The 19,166-nt window shown below is 50.7% G+C and overlaps 1 protein-coding gene across 1 annotated transcript; it reads left to right on the top strand.

Moving 5' to 3' along the window:
• Positions 1-5,593: 5,593 nt before the first annotated feature.
• Positions 5,594-18,665, top strand: ATXN2L (ataxin 2 like). The gene is made up of 23 exons (XM_044302940.1): positions 5,594-5,946; positions 8,655-8,688; positions 8,775-8,831; positions 9,148-9,219; positions 9,300-9,450; positions 9,792-9,916; positions 10,205-10,296; positions 10,376-10,576; positions 10,681-10,856; positions 10,935-11,036; positions 11,136-11,303; positions 13,573-13,659; positions 13,744-13,808; positions 14,181-14,440; positions 14,650-14,719; positions 15,010-15,156; positions 15,284-15,353; positions 16,769-16,941; positions 17,026-17,152; positions 17,236-17,348; positions 17,443-17,652; positions 17,727-17,910; positions 17,997-18,665. The coding sequence occupies exons 1-23, from the start codon at positions 5,792-5,794 to the stop codon at positions 18,044-18,046; spliced, it is 2,889 nt and encodes a 962-aa protein (XP_044158875.1). The 5' UTR covers positions 5,594-5,791; the 3' UTR covers positions 18,047-18,665.
• Positions 18,666-19,166: the final 501 nt, after the last annotated feature.

Genomic DNA, 19,166 nt, shown 5'->3' with positions numbered 1-19,166 from the left:
GGCGTTGGATAACAGTCACTGCGCTCCGGGGGCTGCTGCGCTGAGAGACCGGTGTGGTCCTGAGGAGGAGGGGAGGGGACCCTGTGGCCACTGCGCCACCAATGATTAAATCATTAAAGTAATGATGGCCACTCGTTTTTCTTTACTTAGCTGCTTTTTTCTTGCCATAATACAAATTCTAACAGTCTATTCAGTAGGACTATCAGCTGTGTATCCACCTGACTTCTCCACAACCCAACTGATGGTCCCAACCCCATTTATAAGGCAAGAAATCCCACTTTTTACACCTGACAGGGCACACCTGTGAAGTGAAGACCATTTCAGGGGACTACCTCTTGAAGCTCATCAAGAGAATGCCAAGAGTGTGCAAAGCAGTAATCAAAGCAAAAGGTGGCTACTTTGGAGAACCTAGAATATGACATATTTTCAGTTGTTTCACACTTTTTGGTTATGTATATAATCCCACATGTGTTAATTCATAGTTTTGATGCCTTCAGTGCGAATCTACAATTATCATAGTCATGAAAATAAAGAAAACTCTTTGAATGAGAAGGTGTGTCCAAACTTTTGGTCTGTACTGTATGTATATTGTTGTCGCAATAAATTTCTTAATATCGTTATCGTGGGAATATTTTTGACATTGCCCAACCGTAGGCTGCGCACTTCTGAGGGGGGAGATGGGGGTTACGGACAATAACATTTTTCAACATGTCTAACTTACAATATATTTGCATATAATAATTTCCTGAATCATAAACAATAAAAATACATATAATATAATGTTATGCAATAAGATACAGAGACATTGGGCGGAGCTTGGCCTCACTCACCTTTCCGTTTTTCGATGTGTGCTGTCTGCATTTCCCATGGACAGCACACGTACCCATTGATTTTAATGTTCACACATCAGCGGTTTTTCACTGATGTGATAATAAAATAATCACAGAGACACGCACTCCTTCTGAGATGCAGGCCAAACACATGCATTGAAGTACGAGGGTCTGTAAAAATTACAGACACAACACGGATGGCATCCACGTTTTGGTCCGTTTTTCACTGACCACTAGTAGGAGATGCTCTGGATATTAACTTTCAGCTGAGCAGTGTCCGTGGAATTCAAATGACCTATCACATATGAAACGCCTCTGGCTTAGTATACATAAACTAAGCTGCTGCACTTCTGCTAGTGTCCCTCTTTTGGGCTTTTCAAAACTTGGGCGTTATGCATTCACTACCTGTAGGACTGCAGTGTTAGAGACCGCGAATGCAGCAGGAGACCTCCATGCATTTGTCAGGGACCATCCCCACAATCGTAGGTGATCAAGGCAGTTTATAGGAAAACCACTTTAAAGGAGAATACCAGGTCATCAATATTAGATGAGGAGGGGGGCAGCACTGCGCACCTTGTCGATCAGCTGTTTCAAGGGGCAGCCTCTTCATGATTTAGGGCTGTATAACACTGATAGATTTAGAAGACGATTGTGAGGAAGACGTATTCTGTCCCGACTATGGCCTGCTCGTCAGAGACACATTTGCATGCAGCGATCTCCTCCACAGTATAGGGAGCAGTGATTACTAATGTCATCGCTTATCCCCATAAAGAATCGTTCCTTCCCAGCAATCGTCTGCTTGTCAGTGGAGGAGACACATTTACGTGCAGCGGTCTCCTCCACAGTATAGGGATCAGTGATCGCTAATGCCATTGCTTGTCCCCAGTGATGAGTTCCCTACCTGTTAGGGAACTCATCATGTATTTTTCACCTTATTTTAGAATATTCATATTAAAATTTATGTTTTAATTAACTAATAACCCAATTGGACTGTTACCTTTGAGAATAATTTTGACACGACAGATCCCTCATGAACTAATGCTAATATGGACCCTTTTTGAATATTGGCACCACATTTGCTATGCGCCAATCCTGTGGAGCATTCCCTGTGAGTATAGAGTCTGCAAATATCTGAAATAAGGGTCTGGATAAGACATTACTTAATTCTCTTAGGATACGGGGGTGTATGCCATCTGGTCCTGGTGATTTGTCTATTTTTAATCTTTTTAAGATGCCGCTGTACTTTAAGGACACTTTTAATGGGGAATTTACTTTTACATTCTGCATTTCATCTGACAGTTTATTTTCTTCAGTGAATACAGTGGAGAAAAAAATATTTACTAGCTTTGCTTTCTCCTCGTCACTGTCTGCAACTCACATTTTCGGGTTAGTCTACTTTCACACTTGCGTTTTGGCTTTCCATTTGTGAGATCCGTTCAGGGCTCTCACAAGCAGTCCAAAACTGATCAGTTTGCATTCTGAATGGAAAAGGATCCACTCAGAATGCATTTTATTGTTTTTGCCTCCATGTATTTCTACCCACAGTGACTCCACATGTTCATATCCCTCACTTATATCTTCCCGGACTGTGGGCTTTAGACAGGACTTTATGTAAAGGAGAACCCCTCCCCCTCTCCGGTTTTGACGATCCTTTCTAAACAGACTGTAACCCTGTACATTAACCGCCCAGTCATAGCTATCATCCAGCCATGTCTCAGTTATTCCCACTGTCATAGCTATCATCCAGCCATGTCTCAGTTATTCCCACTGTCATAGCTATCATCCAGCCGTGTCTCAGTTATTCCCACTGTCATAGCTATCATCCAGCCATGTCTCAGTTATTCCCACTATCATAGCTATCATCCAGCCATGTCTCAGTTATTCCCACTGTCATAGCTATCATCCAGCCATGTCTCAGTTATTCCCACTGTCATAGCTATCATCCAGCCGTGTCTCAGTTATTCCCACTGTCATAGCTATCATCCAGCCATGTCTCAGTTATTCCCACTGTCATAGCTATCATCCAGCCATGTCTCAGTTATTCCCACTGTCATAGCTATCATCCAGCCGTGTCTCAGTTATTCCCACTGTCATAGCTATCATCCAGCCATGTCTCAGTTATTCCCACTGTCATAGCTATCATCCAGCCATGTCTGTTATTCCCACTGTCATAGCCATCATCCAGCCGTGTCTCAGTTATTCCCACAGTCATAGCTATCATCCAGCCGTGTCTGTTATTCCCACTGTCATAGCTATCATCCAGCCATGTCTCAGTTATTCCCACTGTCATAGCTATCCTCCAGCCATGTCTCAGTTATTCCCACTGTCATAGCTATCATCCAGCCATGTCTCAGTTATTCCCACTGTCATAGCCATCATCCAGCCGTGTCTCAGTTATTCCCACAGTCATAGCTATCATCCAGCCGTGTCTCAGTTATTCCCACTGTCATAGCTATCATCCAGCCGTGTCTCAGTTATTCCCACTGTCATAGCTATCCTCCAGCCATGTCTCAGTTATTCCCACTGTCATAGCTATCATCCAGCCGTGTCTCAGTTATTCCCACTGTCATAGCTATCATCCAGCCGTGTCTCAGTTATTCCCACTGTCATAGCTATCATCCAGCCGTGTCTGTTATTCCCACTGTCATAGCTATCCTTCAGCCATGTCTCAGTTATTCCCACTGTCATAGCTATCATCCAGCCGTGTCTCAGTTATTCCCACTGTCATAGCTATCATCCAGCCGCGTCTCAGTTATTCCCACTGTCATAGCTATCATCCAGCCGCGTCTCAGTTATTCCCACTGTCATAGCTATCATCCAGCCGTGTCTCAGTTATTCCCACTGTCATAGCTATCCTCCAGCCATGACTCAGTTATTCCCACTGTCATAGCTATCATCCAGCCGTGTCTGTTATTCCCACTGTCATAGCTATCATCCAGCCGTGTCTCAGTTATTCCCACTGTCATAGCCATTATCCAGCCGTGTCTCAGTTATTCCCACTGTCATAGCTATCATCCAGCCATGTCTCAGTTATTCCCACTGTCATAGTCCTCCTCACACATCACTAATTCCAGTCCCCAGGTTTATTAGTCAGGCTTCTGGCATTAGTATACATACATTTGAGAGGTTTATGTATATTTTTTACCCTACACTTTTCCTTCTGAACTGTTCTAGTTCCTCCTTCCATTCCCACTACCTTGCCCCCAGTCTCTATCTGCACTATCTTCCCCTCCTCCAACCTTCTAGCCATCTTCTCCCCTAGCACAGCTGCCCCTTCCCCATTGAGGTGCAGCCCATCCCTAGGATAGAGCCTGTACAGAGAAGTCGGCCCAGTTCTCCAGGAACCCAAACCCCTCCTTCCTTCACCAGTACAGGGAGCAGTGATCACTTGTCCCCATACAGAAGCGTTCCTTCCCTGCAATTGCCTGCTCGGCAGTGGAGAAGACACATTTACATGCAGCGATCTCCTCCACAGTATAGGGAGAAGTGATCACTAATGCCATCGCTCGTCCCCATGCAGAAGTGATCACTTCCTGACATAACGCTGATTAATCTGGTGATCGGCGGCGCCTTTACACCGGCAGCTCGTCGCTAACAAGCATTCCTATGAGCGCTGGCGATTATCTGCCCTCACCTCGGGCCGCCTACCTCCGTCTCATCTTCTCAATAGCGGCAGCATCTTGTACCCTCGGCCCATATAAGAGACTAGAAGGAAGCTGCTGTACCCGGCCCCAGGACCACGGAGCAGACAAGGCTGCAGCGCTCGGACGGTCGCCACAGGGTGTAGGGGTCATTCCTACTAAGTCCCCGCCATATTCCAGTCCTCCCCATGCTTCTGTGGCTGCGCTAAGGAAGTGACCACAGCAGCCAATCACTGGCCTCACTGCTCTGGCGCTGTATGCTGCTGAGGTCAGTGATTGGCTGCAGTGGTCACATGGGTATACAGGCACGTGCTGCTGCGGCTGGTAATAGTTTCATCCCTTCCCCCGCTTTCAGAAATGGACGACCCCCTTGAAGGATTTCACCCAGGGGTAACACTTTGCGTATTTCCGATGTTGTCAGCGGCTCAATCGCTAGACGCCAGTCGTTCACAACAGATATTGCTGTCCAGTGTACGGCTGTTGCTAGGCAACAATCACACAGAGGGTCGCCCTGATTATGGGTTTAAAACTTGCTCCAAAAACTCCTGAAACCCCCCCCCCCCCCCCCCCAAAATAATAATAATAATAATAAAAAAAAAAGTTACACACTGAGAGTGAGAGGCAGCGCCCTAAAAATGTACTGGCAATAAAGACTGATCCGGTGACGTCATGCCACTAGAGATGACGAGAGCACCCGGCAGCCATTACAACCAGACCCATGGGGCTCTGTTTTTAACCCTTCATCTCTAGGCGGAGCCATGACGTGCGCTCAGTCACGTCCCACAGCTCGTGGGAACATTCCGCGTCCCGGCACCACCTCAGTATTTGGCTTCGTGACGTAAGACTAGCGCAGGAGGTCGCCATTTTGAGACTCCACCTTCTCCCCTCCTCCCTCTCTTTCTGTGAAAAAAAAAAGCAGCCAGGTAGGCAGCCTTAACCCCGCCCTCCTCCACAGACGACCGACACTATTGGTCGACTCTCTCTGCTCTCGTCCCATTGGACCTCATCTTCGGCCGAAGCCCCGCCCCGCTTCTCGCCTTGCCGCGCGCTGATGTAGGTGTTCTATAGCGTTGGCGAGAAAGGGTCAGCTGCCGCGACGCTGATTGGCTGCTCTTCGCTCCGCCTTCCTCAGTCGGGCTGTTCCTATTGGCTGCCGGGGGTCGCTCTCCTGTCCACGCACAGTGGTCTCTCGGCGGCGGCGGTTGGAGCGAGTGTGAGGCGCGCCTCCGTTCTCCCGGCAGCTCCTCCTCCTCCTTCCGCTCGGTGTAACTCCCTCCCGGCAGTGACGGAGCTCTCTTTATCCTCCTGACCCCCGGGAATATGCTGAAGCAGCAGCCGTCGCAGGCCAATCGCAAACCTGCCACCACAGCAGCGGCTATGGCTGTCTCCACGCCAGGAAGCGGCTCTCCCGGGAGCCCTAACGGCAGCCTCCCCCCGGCCGGGAGCCGCAGCCAGGACAGACCTGGAGCGGGCAGGTGAGATGCGGGTAACGGAGGGGGGGAGGGGCTGGTAGAGAATAGAATCTACCGGTAACGGGAAGGCTGCGGCTGACTGACGTGCTGAGCGGCCAATAGCGCGGGAGAGGGGCGTGTCCTCTACTCCCGGCGTCACGTGGTCTGATCCGCCGAGGGGAGCCCAGTGATCCGCCGTTACCGGCTGTGCGCATGCTCCGTGAGAGCTCCGACCGGCCTATGACATCGCCGGCGTCCGCCCTGCCCGCTGCCCCGGGGGCGCTCCCCTACTCCCCGGCCTGCAGCCGTGACCTTCCCGTGCCCTCCTCCTGAGGAGCCGGGGCCACGTGAGGGGGCAGGGGCCGTGCCCTGCAGATGTGGGGCTCCTGCTCAATGCAGAGCAGATGATGGGCGTCCTCCCGTGGGTCTGGGCTGCAGCTTCTAGTCTAGGCTCGGTGCCTTGCGTTCCAGGATCTCTGCTGGATGTCAGTGAATAAGAACCGGCAGAATTACAGATCTAGTATCTCATTGCTGTAGACTGTCTCCAGCAAAACCACTACCCTCAACATGCGCAGGTCGGGGGCTTCTTGCAGGATGCATTGTAACGATTAGGGTCCGGGTGCAATTGTAACAAACCCTCAGCTGTGAAGTATGAGGTGTGGGCAGGTTTTCAGCCTCCGGGGAGTTTCCTGTAGATCCTGCGCTCAGGCTGCCGCGTCCTGGCTGGATCTGTGATGAATCTGGGGAACGGCAGCCGGGGAAGTGCTGTGATCTGGAGGAGACGTTCCCGGGAAACCCCTCTGTGTGGCCGGGCGTTATCCCGCCGCGGGAGGAGATGTGGCGGTAGTGTCCCTCGTATCACTAAGACGGGGTGACGGACTGTATGAGATGGGGGCAGGGTGGGAGCTCTCACCACCGGGCCTCCATAACTTCAACCATCACCGGTCCTCCATCCATACTCCCTCCAACCATCACCGGGCCTCCATCCATACTCCAACCATCACCGGGCCTCCAACCATCACCGGGCCTCCATCCATACTCCAACCATCACCGGGCCTCCATCCATACTCCAACCATCACCGGGCCTCCATCCATACTCCAACCATCACCGGGTCCCAAACAGACCTGGATTTATCACTAAAGACGGTCCGGTGCAGTCCAGTTTTCTCGTTCATGACCCCTCTGCAGACGACGGCGGCTGCTGTCAATGGCGGGACACGTAATGAGCGCAGGGACCGCAAATCTCCTAAGTGCCTGGAAATGGAAGGGGCCGCCTGTGTCTGGACTGGGGACGACTAAACTGGAGCTGCTTGTTAGGGGATCACATGATCCTCGCTACTGGTGTCTGTCTGGACCTCCCAGAGCCTGTTCCCAGTGTGTGCCGTCATGTAACTACTACCCCCAACATCTCCCAATAGTGAGGTTGGAACAGTCTAGATGGCAGCAAGTCATCTAAACCAGGGATGCTCAACCTGTGGCCCTCCAACTGTTGTAAAACTACAACTCCCACAATGCCCTTCTGTAGGCTGTCAGGGAATGATGGGGGTTGTGGTTTTGCGACAGCCGTAGGGCCGCAGGTTCAGCATGCCTGATCTAGACGACCATCCTGCTCCTTTCAGTCAATGATGCCTCCTCTCAATCTAACTGGGCAAAATGTCTTCCAGTGCATCCTAGAGACATGCCTAGCAGTCACCGATCTCTCGCCAAGAGGTACACTACCCCAAAGTAGCCTCTGACAGTGTCTTCGGAGGGAAGCACTTATACGCCCTCTTGTGGCAAGGCCCAGTGTCTGATCAGACCTCCACCTGGAATCACTGCGTATCTGCCTGAGACAGAAGTGCGGCGTCCGACATTCGTCTCTGACAACTATTTGCCTTCTGACGTGGAGCTGCCCTGCAGGTTCTGAAGATGGCGCTCCTGGTCCTCGGCCAAAGAACTGAATAAGTGTGTGAAGGGGGTGCGTGCCTGCTGCTGTGCCGTGCCCGATCTGCAGTCGGCTATCTCCAGCAGTGCCATAGTGATGAAGGGGGTGCGTGCCCGCTGCTGTGCCATGCCTGATCTGCACTCGGCTATCTCTAGCAGTGCCATAGTGATGAAGGGGGAGCGTGGCCGCTGCTGTGCCGTGCCTGATCTGCACTCGGCTATCTCCAGCAGTGCCATAGTGATGAAGGGGGAGCGTGCCTGCTGCTGTGCCGTGCCCGATCTGCACTCGGCTATCTCTAGCAGTGCCATAGTGATGAAGGGGGAGCGTGCCCGCTGCTGTGCCGTGCCCGATCTGCACTCGGCTATCTCCAGCAGTGCATTCAGTTGGATGCAGAAGCCATGTTCTTGTAATCGGTGCAGGTTCCAGCAGTCGGCCCTCCACTTACCCATAACCTGTGGGAATGCCCCTTTAACCTGTTCTATTCCAAGAACAGAAGCCCATGGGGGACGTCTGTCAAAACTGAGTGGTGCGTAGAGCAGCGTGCTACGTATTCTTCAGTATGGTTCATGCATCCCCCCCCCCCCCCTCGGCTCCGTCCACTTTTCTAGATTATATCCCCGCTAGACGCCATCAGTGTCTGAATGAAGGTCCTCGGATCTATGACCAGCCAGGGTGGTCCCGTAGAAGTGTCTCTTTGCAGGACGCCCACATAGCAGAGCTGGTACAGCATCCCCTGATCATTGCGCCGCTGCTCTCCTGTGACGTCCCCCTTCCCCGTGCTGTTACTGATGGCTGTTTCTTGTTGCAGGGGTCGGAGCATAGTAAAGGGCCTCCAGCCGCCGGTAAGTCACGATGAAGGGCGCGCTGTTGTATTTCTCGGTGCCCTCGCTCTGTCAGTAATCGTAACCTCTCCCTTGTTTCTCCGCAGGTTTTTGAAGGCGTATATAATAATTCTAGGATGCTGCATTTTTTAACTGCCGTAGTGGTAAGTAGAAGAGGGGGGGGGGGCGGTATGTAGTCACCGCTGACGGTGCTTCATTCATTGGCACGGAAGCTTCTGCCCGGCCGCAGGGTCTGTTCTTGCTTTCTGGAGATGGCTTGTGCCTGGAAATCTGCCCCCACGTACCAGTGCCACAGTGACTTGTTCTCATACGTGAGACCTGTTTGCTCCTCTTACCCCTAGTTGTGTGCCCCCTCAGGAGGACGCTGTATGGCTCCCCCACCATTGTCTCTAGAGATCTGTGACCCTCTGGCAGAGGTCGCCCCAACAGCCAAGATGATGAATGTGTTTTCTCTTTAAGGGCTCAACGTGTGACGTGAAGGTGAAAAATGGCACCACTTTCCAAGGCATCTTCAAGACTTTGAGCTCTAAGGTGAGAGGCTGGCCCTGTTAGTGCGCTGCCTGCCCGCCCGACTGTCGCCTGGTTTACGTTAACATTCTGTGTTTTTTCAGTTCGAGCTGGCCGTCGATGCTGTGCACAAGAAGACGAGCGACCAGGTCCCAGGACCGAGGCGAGAGGACATTGTAGACACCATGATCTTCAAGCACTCGGACGTGCTGCTCGTCCACTTCCACAATGTAGATTTCAGCTACGCTACAAAAGGTAGGAGGCTGCAGGTCCCTGTTCACACGTGCGCATTTTCCACGGCTCCGTCGTCCACTAGCCCCTATTGATGATCGATTATAGGAGTGTACCTGATATGTTTTGGGCTGAGTTCACACCGGCCAGTTAATTTCCTCCACTAAATCGGAGACTGCGAATTTGCCGTGCTTCATCGGTCACGCGCCATAGCCCTTTTGCAGAAGTTCCTGGCATCATGGGCCACTTTCTGTGCAGGAGCTGGGGTGTAGGTCTGAGCGGCCGCTCCTTCTTTCAGAGGTCTTTGTGTGATCCTCGGTTTTCAGACTGGTTTTACCCCTTTCTCCTCTTGTGATCATTCACAGATAAATTCACGGATTCTGCGATTGCAATGAACTCCAAGGTGAATGGGGAGCACAAGGAGAAGGTTCTGATGCGCTGGGACGGAGGAGAAACGAACAGTGATGACTTCGACCTGGATACTGAGACGGTGAGTGCTGAGCAAAGGGCACAAGACAAATGGGGCAGCGAGTCCGCGGGGGGGACGGGACGTCTGCTCTGACTGCGCCCACATCTCTCCCTTTGAGCTTGTGGAGGAAGCAATGTCCCCCAGCAGCACAGAGTATTCCAGGAGAGGAGTTTTCTGATCTTGTGGTGGGAGGAGCGTGGTCCTTTGCAGCGCAGAGTATTTGAGAAGTGTCCTGGTCCTGTGGGATGTGGGTGATGTCATATAGACCTAGTCCTCTGCGCCTATAAGCCTTTCTTTCCTCCTGTGCAGTGCAATGGCTGGGATGCCATCGACATGTTCAAGTTTAATGAAGATAACTATGGAGTGAAGACGACGTATGACAGCAGCTTGTCTTCATACACGTGAGTCCCGTCACATAGCGGGTGTAGATGCCCTTGTGGCCGTCATACCCGGTGAACTGCCTTCACTCTCATCTTACAGGGTCCCTCTAGAAAAAGATAACTCTGAGGAGTTCAGGCAGCGGGAAGCTCGTGCCACCCAGCTGGCCCGGGAGATCGAATCCAGCCCACAGTACCGAGCACGGATAGCCATAGAGAACGACGAGTGCAGGACAGAGGAGGAGAAGCATAGCGCCGTCCTGAGGCCCAGCTCTGACCGTGACAGCCCCAGCCTCGGCTCCAGGTGAGTCTGATGCTCGTGTCCGGTAGACATCATGTCTGCAGAGCGCAGTGCGGGTCAGTGCAGCTGCTCTTTTCATACTCAATAATGCCGTTTGCTCCACTCAGGGATGGAAAATACAACCCTCTACCGCAGCGGGTCAGAGACGGATCCCGAGGAGCCCTTCGAACAAACTCCTCCAGAGGAGGCAGGTCAGGAATGGGAATGACTTCTCGTGCACCCCCTCAGCATTATCCAGAAACTAGTTCAAGCCCAGCCCCCGAGCAGCGAGGCATTAACGGAGGTAAGGCAGATACAATCTTGGCAATGGCCGTCTCTGGGCCTCAGGTTCAGGAGATGAATTGTCTGTTCACTTTTGTAGGGCCTTCAAGAATGTCCCCAAAATCCCAGCGCCCTATCCGCTCTACCAAGCCTATGTCCTCTCCGTCCAGTCGTCCTATAGAAGTGTCTACTTCCCCATCAGGTTGACTTTTTGTGCCTCGCCCTCCTTCCAGTTCATAGTGTGCAGTGTGTTTTCTGCAATCTTCTAATCTCTGAGATGTTGGTTATTTTTCCCGTCCAGCTGCCGCTCGCATCTACACGCCCCTGTCGCCTAAATCCGCCTCTTCCGCTAGTTCCATGGATTCGTCTTCTCAGTCTTCAACCCCAGATCCCCGACCTACTGTGGAGGCTGGCATCTCCCCTAAACCCTCGTCTCCGAAGAACGTCACCCCCAGCTTGCTTGGGGAAGGTGAGGAAACCTTGTCGTCCTGTCGCCGGCAGAGGCCGCCTCTATTACGTGCGTATAACAGGAGGAGAAAATAGAGGCCGTGATTGGGTTTTCGTGATGTTTTCTATGTACTTGTAGCTTCACAAACGAGCTGTAATTGATGATGTAATGTGTGCACCTAAATTTACAGGGTATATTTATATTTTTTATTCTATTGGTGCGGTACTGGGGGAGTCACTCGTCACTGTGTCAGAGATGCATTTATTACACTATTTTTTTTTATTTAATTTTTTTACATGTAGATTCTAAATGAATAAAACGTTAGCAGTTATTGTGTATATTCTTACGGCCAAGTTGTGCCACCTAGATATTAAAGGAGTTATTCCAGGCTTTTAATATTGATAACCTATCCTCAGGATAGGTCATCAATCGGGTGGGTATCTGACTCCCGGCATCCCCACCAATCAGCTGTATGAAGAGAAGGCAGGTGACGTGTGAGCGGGCAGTCTCCTGTCTCTCTTCCTACTTGCCGGAGACGGCACACGTGCGCGGCATGTCCCTTCTCTTCCCACAGCTGATTGGCGGGGGTTCCCGGTGTCGGATACCCGCCTATCTGATATTGATGACCTCTCCTGAGGATAGTAGAAAAAAAGTATCTGAAAGCAGCACCAATATCCCTTTTGAATGTTCTCTCAGGAATGCCTCAGCCGGTCAGCAACCATAGATCCTCCGGTTGGCCCATACATGATACCAAGCAGAGTAGATGGCAGCATATCCTTCAAGATTCCTTTATTTCAATTGGGACCATCAAAAAAATGTACAGAAAGTGCCAAAGATATAGTGGAAATGTTGCACTATCTTTGGCACTTTCTGTACATTTTTTTGATGGTCCCAATTGAAATAAAGTAATCTTGAAGGATATGCTGCCATCTACTCTGCTTGCTAATTCTGAGGATAAGGTCATCAATGTTAAAAGCCTGGAAAACCCCTTTAAATGTAATGCAGACACTGCCCATGGACAAGACCGATGCTCACAGTGCTGAGGCCTGCTGAGCATTATTTGGTATGGAGGGGGGGACTGTTCTGGAGGTAAGTGTGGGTCCCAGAGGTAAACCGGTTCCATCTGACGTTGATGGCATGTCCATGCAATACGCCATCAATGTCAGAAATGAGCCAAAACCTTTAATGTTTTCCACACCTATAAACTTTCTGCGCAGACTGGGTCACGTGCACCACTGCAGCCAGTGACTGACCTCTGCTTAAGACGTGTCCCCAATCAGCACATGACCCAGCAGTGACATGTTGCTTGGGGACACGGCTGAGTAAGTCATTGGCTGCAGCAGTGCATGCCACGCTGTCTGTGCAGAAAGTTTTCACGTGGGCACTGGAAAAACTGTGAGGACAGCCTAGGATCCACAGAGCTACAACCAAGCGGCAGGGAGTCTCCTTCACAGGTCAGATACGGTGGGATTTAAAAGGAAAGTCAATCTTAGAGAACCCCTTTAAAATAAAATGTCTGTGTCTGCAGCCAACACTAGGGCGAGCTGTATACTGGTTATACATTGAACAGAGTGATGAACCAGTATGCAGTGTGCTCCCCCTAGTGGTGGCTGCAGACTATGCAGAATTGTCACGTGTTAGGATTTGCTGCAAACCTTAGATTTAGGTCGGAAGCTGTTCGGTTATCTGAGGCTTACAGAGGTAATTAACATTTTTTTAGTGTAATTTTCAATTATAAAAGGTATAACAAATACAAGTCATAAAACAAAAAAATGATATATTTATTACACATGAATGCCTGTGTACATGGACTGCTGTTAGCTCATACTGCTCGGGCACACAGAGCTTCTTCCTGGCCCATCATCTGTGTTACGGGGCTCAGTGCCTGTAGGTCCTTATTTCTAACCCATAGGAATTCCATCCCCCCCCCCATACATTCTGTACATGCCGCATTGCCCTATAAAATGACACAGGCCATCTGCTGGGAGGGTTACCTTATGTACACCAGCCCGTCAATAGCTGTAGTAATACCTTCTGACCACGTCGTGCATGGCTGGGTTGGGGCCTCATATAGTGACACCCTCTTCTGGCTTGTAATGGGGCACCCCTTCCGAAGTCCTTTAATTGCTTTGTGGGGCAGCACAATATTTTTTTTTTCCTCTTATGATGGTATATACTTATTTTTTTTTTATACCAGATATCTGTTTAAATGTTACAATTTTATGACGTTATTTTCCCACTTTGTGCCTGATTTTATTCCTTATTCACTCTCTGCTTTTCTTTATTTCAGGCAAAGATGCTCAGCCGCCTGTTAAAGAGCCGAGCCGGACAGTGGAGCAGGGCTCCCCATGTGAGGTTGCCAAGCCGCCATGTAAAGGTCTGTGTCTTTGCGGTGTAGCGCTCCTCCCGCTCGTCGTGATGTTTGCTGATACTTATGTACTGATCTTTCTCCTTCCTGCAGTGCTGCAAACGGAGCAGAAGAGGAACCAGCTGGACGAACTGCGCAAATTCGGAGCTGAATTTCGGGTAAGTGGTTGCTGGGTGATCGGTTTCTCTGCGGGAGGCTCACTACATAGATGTCTGCAGCTCACTGCTGTCCGTGGACTTATTCCAGCAGTGTTAGGTGGCTCCTTTTAGGGCCCCCATACTCCAGTACCCAGGCTAAATATGGTTCCATGCCGTGCAGGTGGAGGGAGGGTCAGTGGCCTTCAGCGCAAGTCAGACTTTTATTGTAGTAGTCTGTGGGTAAAGCCCTTTAACAAAACAGAACGCACCCTCTAAATGGAGAGCCGTGCTTGGGTCTGCCCTCACACAGTGCACATTACCTGATGACCGAGCCCCAGGGTCTTTCTGTCCTCAATCTAGTTTTGTTTTGCCTCCTTCATATTTTTCCTCTAGCTCCAAGCGAGCCCGTGTCCAGACACCTCGGTGGACTCTTTCCCATTGAGGCAAAGAGAGCAATTAGAAAATAAAATGGCTCAGCCGGATCCCATCCACGCGGATGTCCCCGAGACACGTGACCTGGGGCAGAAAATTCCGGAGCCAGTTGAAGAAACCAAGGAGGAGCGTGTATGTGAGAGTAATGAGCGCCAAGAGGAGGTGGCGAGTCCTGCCAGCAAAGCCGAGCCCGAGGAGAAGGAGGAGCAGGTGGTGTGCGAGTAAGTGTCCGGGCGCTGGGGTAAGAAGTGGGCCGCTCGTAAGTTTGTGTAGACGGCATCCCCCGTGTGTGTGTAATATATAATTTATATCTGTCACACTGATTCTGTGCAGAGGAAGGTCTGGGGGGCATTGTGTGCATGCGTTAGCTAAAACCGGAGCAAACCCCTTCAGTATAACTTCTCACTCTTTCTTTTGGATTTTTTTTTAGCCAAGTGAAGAAATCCACTCTGAATCCTAATGCAAAGGAGTTTAACCCTGCCAAGTCCCTCCTGGCTGTGGTGAGTACAGTGCGCACTTTGCATTCTTGAACAGTGTACTAGGAAATGGCTGAGGACCCATAAGCCTTGGTGGCCATTTCCCTCCGTGTAACGAGACGGGCAAAAAATCCTGTACTGGGACCCTACTCATTGTCAAAGGGGCAACCAATGTGATTCATGGTCTTGCCAGATCTGCTCCGTGATTCTCATCATGTGCCCCAATAGAGGTTGAGGGGAGGCGTTGAGATGTTTATTACATTCAGGTTTCTCTATTCTGTATGGCACCTCTAAGCTTACCTCATGTATTTCAGAACAAAGCGACTAGCACGCCTACGTCCCCAGGTCCAAGAAGCCATTCCTCCACCACCACCATCCCGATGCTGACGGCCGGCCAGAGCGGTGTCTACAGCCCCTACATCTCCTACATCCCTCCCATTCACATGAGCCAAGCCGTGCAGGTGAGCTCACACAATCAGCGAGGCCTGGGCTGACAGATGGGTCACCACCTTTGTATTAGTCCGTGCCCGCTTCTCTGACCTCTGTAGGAATGAGTTTGGTTGCTGTAACGCCCCTCTGTCTTTTCAGGCTCCTCAGATGTATCAATACCCGGTGTCTAACTCTGTCCCCGGCCAGCAGGGAAAATATAGAACAAAAGGTAAGAGGTCGATACCTGCTGGTGCAGATCTTGTTAGATGACACCTTAGGACATTTGACTCCTCTTTTGTACCTTAAAGTGGTTTACCTATGATATGCATTTATTGGGGCACATTTACGAAGACCGGCTGTTTACACCAGTCTTAGTTTCCCCTTGCGCTGCCATTAGTCGTCTAAATTGGTTGTGGCAGGCTTTATGCCTCGTGTAAAACCCACGTAAGCCTCCGTCTGTCTGGCGTAGTTTTTCGCTAACATTTACGACTGTTTCCGGACAATGTTAGTAAATTTTCCGGGGCTGGACTCAAGTCCCAGCATACGACTGGCTGTGCTACTAAATACTGATGACCAAGCAGGGGGAGATTTGTGACCATTTTACACCTAAGATAGTTGCAGGTCCCTTAGCAAATGTGTCCCATTGCATTTTGAGTGGTCTCCATCCAGTGCTTAAAAAAGGACCTTTCATTGGTTTGTAATAAGTGAGATAAATATCTGGACCTGCGGGGTACCACCAGCTGATGCTGCCACCCTGTCTGTTTTTTGTAAAATAGCGCTCCTGCACCCCATTATGGCCCCTGCATCAGAGCAATGGGGAGGAGACGCAGTCTCTCTGTGGGCGTCTCCTTCTCTCCTGGCTGTAGCGCAGTCCAATCGCAGCTCAGAGCGTCACAGCCAGGGGAGAAGGAGACACCCACAGAGACACTGCGTCTCCTCCCCATTGCTCTGATGCTCAGTGTTAGCATACTGAGCGTGAAATTTGTGGGGGGCCATAACGGGGCTCAGAAGGCGCTATTTTAGAAAACCAGCAGAGTGGCAGCATCATGGGGGGGGGTACACAACGAAATTAGTGACGTGACAATAGGGTACATGTGTCGGTGATGGTCTATAGTGTCGCATTGTGACATGTTGTGACTGCAACACAACAGTGGATGGATTTTTGTGCGACTGTCGTGTTGCAGCAAGTCAGTGTGACACCATAGACATCAGAACAAAAAAATATTGCGCTAAAATTGTCCGTGTAGACCCAGCCTCAAGGCCTTTAGGCTACGTATATACGACATTTGTCGCACGACAATTTTTATAATGGCAGTCTATAGTGTCGCACTGCAACATACTGCGATGCAACAGTCGCAGAAAATCCATTCGAGATGGATTTTTCTGTGACTGTTGCGTCGCAGTCGCAGCATGTTGCAGTGCGACTGCCATTATAGACTGCCATTATAAAAATTGTTGCGCGACATTAGTGCAACAAAATGTTGCGCTACAAATGTTGCAGTGTAGTTGTGCCTATTTGTGGCGCGACTTATTGTCGTCGTGTAGATGTAGCCTTATAGTCCCGAGTTGTTTTCCAGGACATTGCGGTGACATCACGTCTTGTTTCTCTACGTATTGAATGGCGTTCTGTTTTACTTCCCTCAGGTCCTCCCCCGCGCTCCGACCAGCCGAACTCTGCTCCCCCCATCATGCAGGCTGCAGCTGCGGCTGGTCCTCCGCTTGTGGCGGCCACTCCCTATCCTTCCTACATCTCCTATAGCCCCCAGCAGTTCCCAGGACAGCCAATGATGCAGCCCATGGCTCATTATGCCTCACAGGTAGGGGAGGTGGCAGCACATTAATCTGCTGTGGAGTGTTGCTGCGGATTGTGTTTTATTAATGTCTCTTAACTCCTTTTGCAGCCTGTATTTGCCCAGATGCTGCAGGGTAATCCTCGCATGATCGCATCTGGGAACCATCCACAAGCCTTAGTTTCTTCTTCCAATCCTCAGTACCAAACAGAGCAGCCTACGCCCCAGACTCTATATGGTGAGTGCGTGTACTCCGAGATCCGTGTGTTCAGCTGCCTCGCGTCTTGTTTGAAACCAGTCTCATAATATCTGTCATTTTAGCAACTGTCCACCAGTCCTACTCTCATCATGCGCCCCAGCTGCACCCACAGCCAGCCAGCACCCCTACTCAGAGCCAGCAACAGTCTCAACATGCCAATCCTAGCCCCGTGCAGGTGAGTCTCCATACAGATGTCTGAAGTCCCGGTGGCGGTTGTGTTTTGACTGTTTGTTATACAGACTGGCATTGGTCCTTCTCTCTCTCTCTAGCACCAGGGTGGCCAACCTCCGCACCTAGGTGGCGGTCAGCCCCAGCAGAATCTGTACCACACAGCAGCCTTGACGGCAACACCGCCCTCGATGACTCCTGGACCCACCGCGCAGTCCCCGCAGAGCAGCTACCCACAGCAGGCCATGTATGCAATCCATGCCCACCAGCAGCTGCAGCATGGCTACACGAACATGTCTCATGTGGCTCAGGTAATGCCCTTCACATGACTGGTCTCCCGTCCCCAGGAGGTTTCTTCAGAATTAATGTTTGTGTCGTTTCCCAGGCACATGTACAGAGCGGTATGAGTGGAGGACCTCCTCCCCACCCTCAACATCCTGGTGGCCCTCACCCCACATCCGTCATGCTCCTGCATCCCTCACAGACTCATGGTGGCCCCCCACAAGCAGGGGTCTCACAGACTGGTGTATCCACACCTTCCCCCTATACCTATATACCACATCCTCAGGGTGAGTAAAGCTCAGCCGCTTGTACAGGGGAATTAATGGGCTGTTGTCATGAGCTCCTGTAACAATCTGTGTGTTTGTCGTTCCAGTTCAGTCTCATCCGTCCCAGCAACTCCCGTATCATCCTCCCGGTAACTGAGCCTCTTCCTGAGCTGTGATTCCAACCTCCACACAGTCATAACCCTATCGCCAGCCCTGCCTCCGGCCATCGCCCCCATCTACGCTGTCCAGGAAACTGGCTGGGGCAGAATCCAGGGCCCCGCACAGAGATGTCCTGAAACGACGGATCGGTGGGCCCTTTGCAGCGTCGTGGGGTCTGCGCCCCTGGCCCTGAGAGGGTGGGGACGAAGCCTGCCGCCACACAGAGGGTTTTACCAGGTGCGGATCGTGCAGCTGGAGGCAGTTTGTCCCCTTGTTTTTGGCGCCACAAGGAGAATGTTTTAGTTTTTGGTTCTATAACGCAGAGGAGGGGGAGGGGGTCGGCCCTTCTCTCTCTAAGATCCTAGAGACTGGAATAACCAAAACCCAAGATTTTATTTTTTATTTATGACTGAGAATCGGGCAGTTTCACGCAGGTCCACTTTCATCTCCCATCCCCTTATCCTTCATGTCCCACAATGCCCCTCCCTCCATTTAACATGATCGGAGTGATGGACTACTTTTACTTTTTATTGAAATAAAATATTTAAAAAAAAATAATAAAAAGTTACAAAAAAACTATAAAAACAAAAACGAAAAAAATAAAGTTTTAAACTAAACTCTTGATCTTGTGGATTATTGAGGTTTTGCTGCCGGGGGTGAGTTGCATGAATCGGCAGTTTGTGCCCCTTGATCCTGCGCAGATCACCTGTATGTATCCTGTTACGGCGTGAGACGTGATTACAAGCGCATGATAACACGCGGACACGTCATGTATGCCTATAGGTTAAGGTCTAGCAAGCATGTGAGATTATTGCATTAAAGGAGCACTTGTCTGCACTTTGCAGCGTTCAGTCGCTTGCTAGTCAATAGCTAGAGTATTCTGTCACTTTAAGGGCTCATTCACACTACCGTACGCCCTCTGAGACATGCGGGCCATATGTCCCGGAGCGGCATGCATCGTGCTGTCCGTGGGGCTATTGTCCCTCACTCGTGAGATCATATGAGTGTGGGACAAGAGTCCGGCCGGCGGCCCAATGCGCACAGCATCATAGTAACCTATGATGCTGTGTGCACGATGTATGCCGCTCCGGCACATATGGCCCGCATGTCTCGGAGGG

This window comes from Bufo gargarizans, chromosome 8 (genome assembly GCF_014858855.1).
Source record: "Bufo gargarizans isolate SCDJY-AF-19 chromosome 8, ASM1485885v1, whole genome shotgun sequence".
NCBI classification, from domain to species: domain Eukaryota; kingdom Metazoa; phylum Chordata; class Amphibia; order Anura; family Bufonidae; genus Bufo; species Bufo gargarizans.
The sequence above is the reverse complement of the archived record's forward strand: the minus strand, read 5'-3'. Positions and strand labels throughout refer to the sequence as shown.